Genomic DNA, 6,673 nt, shown 5'->3' on the forward strand with positions numbered 1-6,673 from the left:
GGGCTGGGGCCACTCCGCTCTCCAATGCTGTCACTAGGTACAAAGTGCAAAAGTGTTGCTGTTCCTGCATCCATTAAAAACTTTTAAAAAACAGAACAAAACAAACAGAAAAGGATTTCCATAATAATTTGAAAATACATTAAGTCTCCAAAAAAGCCAGCAAACACCTGATAACCTGTTTGTGCCGTATCTGCTCTGGCTCCCGCGGGGCAGCAGTCCGGCGGCTGGCAAACACCACGCTCCCCTCTTCGCCTGCTCTCCAGCCAACGGAGGACGACAGCCGGGAAGTTGAGTTTTGATGGCTCGCACAGAAGAGACCAATTTCTAACTGACCCGAGATCCTGCCGTGAGCTCTCACGAGCACGGAGCAGTTCACCGGGACGCAGAGACGGTTCATAGCGACCTGGCCTCTGGCTGGGGACAACCTCAATGACTTCCCTCCCACCCCACAAACGTGTAAAATAAAATCCCTCCCTGCTTTATCCCGTTTAAAGTGTTTGCATCTTTTCCTCCTATGAAATGTTTCTGATAAGGCTTTATTGCTATACAAAAGCGGTGCAAATGCTGCCCGACGACAGCTCCATCAGGAACTTTGGTCACACGACTGCAGGACTCTTGTGCACTGTCCAAGTCCCAGCGTTAGACCTGCTACCTTTCTGAAGAGAAGCTGAATACTGTGTGCAATAACACTAAGAAAATAGGACTGAACCCCAAATACAAAACAAAAAAACAAGGGAGAGAGGGGAAGGGGCCAAGGAACTAAAATTAGGCAGAAGGCTTGCTTGGGAAGAACCCCATCATTCCTGTGATGACTAACTGATCAATGCTACATTTAGACAATGCAAGTGTCTTTCAGAACAGATTGTTGGTGTTGAAACTGCGTGTCTGGTCCTGAATGCCAGCTCTCTCATCAATGCAGCATTTATTAAAAAATAAAATTAAAATGAAAAAAAAAAAAATAATTGACAAATTGCATCACCAGGTAGCAGCCTGGCCTGGATCACACACGTCCCATTGCATCGGTTTCATCAAGCAGGGCCATTTAACGTGGCTTCAGCACAGGGCAAGACTTCTTCTTTCCTAAAGAGAAACCCAAAGAGAAATGTTAGAGAAACGGAACCACTGGAGCACACTCCCTCCTAAAGCTGACGTTCGTCCCGGCTGGACACTTTCCTCTCTGGCAGTATCTGAGCCACCCTTCCTCTGTTTTGCTTTCCTCTGCCTGCTGAAGCACTACTGGCTTCCTCCTCAGAGCCTCCAGCCCTTTACAACACACTACACTTAGAAATCAGACCAGAAGCGGATCAGTCAGCTCTGACTGCTGATTACACAACGTTAATTAATTTGGAACATGACCGTCAGCGTCCAGCAGAAGGCTCCGACCTGAGCAGCCTCGCGGGGGGTGTCCTCCAGGGACCCTCCACCATCAGCCTGGTGACACCAACGACCCCGAGGGACTCTCAGCATCCTCCTGGGCGTGTGTCACCCCAGCGCTAGAATTCGTGTGGGACTGGTGCTCAACGTGGGCTCACACGCCGGCAGCGGCTCTACCGGGGAGATACGAAGCAGCAACAGCGCCGATAGCCGGGACAGGTTTTAGCGGGGTGGAGTCAAGTGGGTGGGCTGCAGGAAGCTCAAAGCACTGGTCAGAGCTTCTTCCTCTCGCTGAAAGGACCTAACAGCAGAAATTCCCCCAGGGAATGAAGATACGCATCTCTCTGGCCAAAACCAGGAGCCAGAGCAAAGCTGGGGAGCTGAGAGCACCAGAGATGCAGGAGAACTGATCTCCACCATTAAAAGGACCTCAAAAGTCAGGGTCACAAAAAGTATTAATATCATTTCTCCTTGAGATTACTTCCAGTTTCAGTTCTCAGAACACATTCCCTCGTAATATTTGAACTGTGAATGTCTATAGGGCCACCTGCCCACACAAACCCAGGCTGGCTGAGTGTTTGCTATGCACGGGCAGGAAATGAGAAATCCAGTATTTCAATAAACAGGTGATGCGGCAGAACCTCGGGGACACCGCAGGGTGTGTGCGACATCCCGCTCCACGCTGCCTGCAGCACTCCAGATGTACTCCCCATCCAACCCCGGCCACACACGGGTGGTTCCAGAACCTCATCGAGTGACACGGGAAAAAAAATTCTGTCACGGGCTGGAAGAGAAGGACTTTGACCATCTCACCTGTCTTTTGTGGCCGTTTCCGTGACAGCCGTGACAACGGCGGCGGGGTTCTGGTGCTCCTCCGAGTGCTGGGCCAGGCTGTTCAGGGGTTTGGATGCTTTTGTCGTTCCCATGTCGGTGATGGCCAGCTTATCGATAACCATGCAGTCTGCATCACTGTGTGGGGAGAAGGCAAGCTCACGTCAAAATGCCGATTCGTGGGGCTTGAATGGCAATGGAGAAAAAAAAAATATTGCTCTTCCTCTCCTAGCACAGGCCACAAAAATCCCACACAGAAATGCGAACTGAAAACAAACTGGGATGAAAAAGCAGCGTACGCACCCTGGAGGCTGTGCTTCATAAAAATCAACAAATACGCGCTCAGGAAAGGCATTCCCCTTGCTGCAGGAACACCCATCCCCAGGTATCCCCGCTGCCTGCAAACACGACGTTTTACCCCCCCGCAACCTCCTCTGCCCGGGTGAGCACAGAAAACCACCAGCAGCAGGATGGGGACGAGAAGCACAACCAGCCGGGACCTGGCACGTCCCGAGGGTCCAAAGTCCTGTCACCCCACCCAGCCACGAGCAGAGCGCGCGCCGTGGCACGGCACACAGCACCACAGCCCGGGCTGGAGGGGACCCCGGGAGGTCCCCGGGTGCAGCCTTTGGGGGGTGAGCTCCCTGCTCCTGGAACTGCCCCCGGTACCCAACACCCGGCTCCGGCGCAGCGTGGTTCTGCTGCGGCCGGGCACCCGCGCCGCCCCTGTCCCACGGGTCCCGAGCGGCACCCGACCCTTCTGTGTGCACCGGGGAAAGCCTGCCAGCACAGAGCCTAACGTCCTGCAGAGGAGAAAAGGCTGATGGCCTGTTCACGAGCATCTCCAGAGGCCACGCGGCGTCAAACCAAGGTGCGGCAGAGACAGACTCCCAACATCGCCCACGGCATCTCCCTGCACCCACAGCGCAGCTCACATCCTCGAAAAGGAAAAACCTGCCAGCACAAACCCTCCACATCCTCTGCGTTTTTATTTCTAACAGGAGAAGCGATTTCTTTATTTTTTTGCCCTCTCAGGCGGAGGACAGCGTGCATGGGAAGGAGCCTCGCCCCGGTTTAACCCAGTCCCGGTTTCCAGAACCATCTCTTCTCCTCCTTTCAGAAGGTGCGCTGGCAAAAGTGGAAGGAGAGCTCAGCAGATGCCCGGGGGGTTTGTAACGCACAAACATCATCACAGCCTGGTAACTAAGACATGTGACAGAGATTTTGAGATCAAGGTTCTGCTTCTGTGGCTACTTTTCTGTGTGCTCTTGAAAAAAAAAAACCATAAAAAAAGAGGAATAATGAGATCAAGCCGTTTATCTCCCTAAAGGGCTAACATGCTCTTCAAAGGTGACACCGCAAGGACAGAAACTGCCTTTGGAGAACTGCAGGGGATGGATGAGACAGCAGAGAGCTGAACAAAGTTGCCAGAAATGTCGTTGGAAAATGACCTCCCACGCAAGGAGCTGGAGCTCACGAGATTCCAGTTGCTCCAAGATAAACTTCTTCAATTCAATCTCTGAAATTTCCATGACACGAGGATTCCGATGTTATGAAGCCCTGAGGTTACCTGACCACGCAGGGGACATGGAAATGTCTCTCTCTTCACGGCAAAGCACAGCTGGACACGCAAACCTCCGCAGAAGGACACTGAGACCGAGCCAATGGGGTCAAACAAACCCGGGAGCTCGTGCGGAGCACGGAGTGCTGCGACCCAGGCGGGAGGGTTCGTAACAATATCTAACTCCAGCCGAGAACTAACTCCAGTACCTACACGTATTGCGTTAGTGTTCCTCTGCTTGGCTTATTTTTAGCCACATCCCTTAGCCGCCGGTCTGGTGTGACCCTGCTGCCAGCGCTGTCCATCGTCCATCCAACGTCACCAAACAGCCCGGGGACGTGCTCCGAACCCTGACGAGCGGAGGACAGGGACAGAGACATCCTGCCTGCAGAGGACAGGACCAGGCTAAGGGCAGGCTGAGGAAGAGAGTTACCAGCAACAACATCTGGATCTGCTGCAGACTCTTCTTAGCCCAGCTCTGCACACAGATCCCCCGTAGCTCCCACTCCAGGAAGGATCAGGGATTTTCAGCTCCAGTTCAACACCATGTGTACAGGTTTTCCAGCAGCAAGCCCGAGTCTGTCCAGAACCGTGTCTTTGTTCACAAGGGACAAGCACTCGGCGCAAACAGCTTGTGAACACCACCTACGGCCGTGCCCACCGGTTTTGCCAACGCCAGAGCCAGGACAATTTTCTTGTGTGTTCATCAAGTTCAACATCGCAGCCAAATTCTGCAGCTTAACCCCCGGGTTTGTACCCGCCGCGCAGGAGGGCACGTAACAGAGACTGCTCTCTTCCTACAGGCACTGCGGTGCTTCCGAGACACCGATTCTGGTATTTCAGTGATTCTGAGACACCCAACCATCCCCTCTGCACAGGGGAATGTCCAATGTCCTTCAGCCGGAGCAGGACAGAAGGCTGGAAGAGCAGAGCGGCACGGCGAGGTCTCCTCCCAGGCAGGGAGCGTGCTGGTGTCCTCACCGGGACGCTGGGTGCACGCGGGGCTTGGCAGAGCTGCTGCAGGTCCAACGCGGCTCAGCTCCAAGCATCCTGAGGACAGTCTCTACTTGACTCTCGTGCAACTGGGCTTCTGCAGGAGAACCTTCAGAAGATGATCTTGGGGTGGAAAGCAGCTCTGGGGCACCAGCCCAGTGTCTGGCAAAGGGAAGAAGCCGGCGCATCTCCAGGGGGTAAACACCCGCATGCGACTGCAGCCGGGGCAGGATACGTCCTGCCAGAGCCAACTGCACAACAGGGAACTGGGGAGGTTTGGCCACGGCCCCGTGAAGGCGATGAACCGAGGAACACCCTGAAGGACACGCTTCCCGCCTGGAAGCAGGGCAGGGGATTGCACAGAGAGCGAAAGGGAACCAAGTCAGTCCTCCTCGCTTCTCTTCCCGACGCGTCCCCTGATGGATTTTGCCTCCTGAACACCATCCGTGGGCGGTCTGGAAGGCAGCGAGATCGTCCAGGCAGGTACAGGCACATCTCCTCTGCCTGATGCGTGCTGCCAGGCTCGCAGGTGTCACTTAGGATGATGATGTGACAAATCGCAATAGTGATCTTAAGCTAAGAAGTATTTGAAATACTACTTCTTCCAAACCTGTTGTTTCAGACAGGGGACTGGATAAAATGACACAATGAACTCTGGCTCCCAGCTGCCCCTGGGGAAGGTGCCACCTTCTGCTGGACGCCAGCAGGGACAAGCCGCAGGGGGTGCAGGACCGGCTCAGCCCGCGCTTGCGGGAATGCTCGGCGGAGATTCGCTTTCACCCGCTCCTGGAAACTTGCAGTTCTCTCAACAATGAGTTTCAACTCCATCAACTTCCCAGAGGAAAATCTGCCCTAAAGCTAGCCCGGAGTCCTCAGCTGTGACTCCACGTCACAGAACACAGATTGTACATCCTCATTCCCGACTCAGGCGCTACGAAACGCCTGTTTGTTCTTTTTTGCTCTGACACCCAAATCCCACAAGCGCAAACATTCCTCCAACTAAGACAACTGTTCGCCTTGGAGTGCAATTTCTTCTTGGAAAAACAGGATTCGACAAAGTCCACGCTCCGTAATGACCAAAGCTGCCATAAACCCACTCCACATCCAAACCCGCACCCAGGGACACGCTGTTCCATTTCCAAACACCAGGAGCTCGCTTGGCTTTGGGTAACAATTCCGTTCCTCCTGCAGATTGCCACCACAGAAAACACTTTCGCATTGGGATTTTTTTTGAACACCTCTCCTGCCCAGTTTCACTGTGCAAGCTCCTTTCTCACGCCCATTTCCCCAGCACTCCCGCAGAACGCGTCCTGCTCTCACCCGCTCCCCCGCTCCGCTTGCCAGCAGCCTCTCGGGTCCGGCAAAGCCAAACCCACCCGCAGCAGCTGGGGTCCGGCTCAGCCACGCCGGCCCTGGATTGCGGTGCCAGACGGGAATCCCCATCCCCCAGCACCTAAGGCAGCTCTTCCCGACGCTCGGGGCGCTCCTGGCTGACCCCTCGCTGCCAAAGGGGCTGCACGGAGTCAGGCTGCAGAATGGGAGAGCTTCGCATCACTCAGGAAACTGGGATTTGGTCCTGGACAGCCCTAGGGGTCGGCTCTGCCCACCTCTGCAGCTCTCCACTGGGGCTCCCGGGACACACTCCAGACATCCTCTAGTCTCTTTGGAAACAACTGGCATCCAGACAACCAGACGCTGTGAAGACACACCAGGAAACCAGCAGAGCAGGGGGGTGGATGAAAGCGCGTCTGAACACACACCCACGAGAGCCCGCGAGCAGGTCCCCAAAGCCAGGCTCTGCGAGGACCAGGCGACAGGCACGGCGAGGGATGCGAGGGATGCAGGGGCAGCCGCGCCGCGCACACGCCTCCCAGCACCCCGGGAAGTTATCTGTCGGCTGGTAATTAGCTACAG

General features: G+C 54.8%; 1 protein-coding gene across 1 annotated transcript in view; it reads right to left on the reverse strand.

Moving 5' to 3' along the window:
* Positions 1-1,028: 1,028 nt before the first annotated feature.
* The window catches only part of PPP6R2 (protein phosphatase 6, regulatory subunit 2), a 72,343-nt gene continuing 66,698 nt past the window's right edge, over positions 1,029-6,673 (reverse strand). The window contains exons 23-24 of the mRNA XM_010085449.1: positions 2,188-2,343; positions 1,029-1,080 (exon numbers count right to left, since the gene is read on the reverse strand). Of these exons, the coding sequence (XP_010083751.1) occupies positions 1,029-1,080; positions 2,188-2,343 (208 nt within the window). The remainder of the gene's footprint in view (positions 1,081-2,187; positions 2,344-6,673) is intronic.

Source organism: Pterocles gutturalis, unplaced genomic scaffold (assembly GCF_000699245.1).
Source record: "Pterocles gutturalis isolate BGI_N339 unplaced genomic scaffold, ASM69924v1 scaffold5975, whole genome shotgun sequence".
Lineage (NCBI taxonomy): Eukaryota > Metazoa > Chordata > Aves > Pterocliformes > Pteroclidae > Pterocles > Pterocles gutturalis.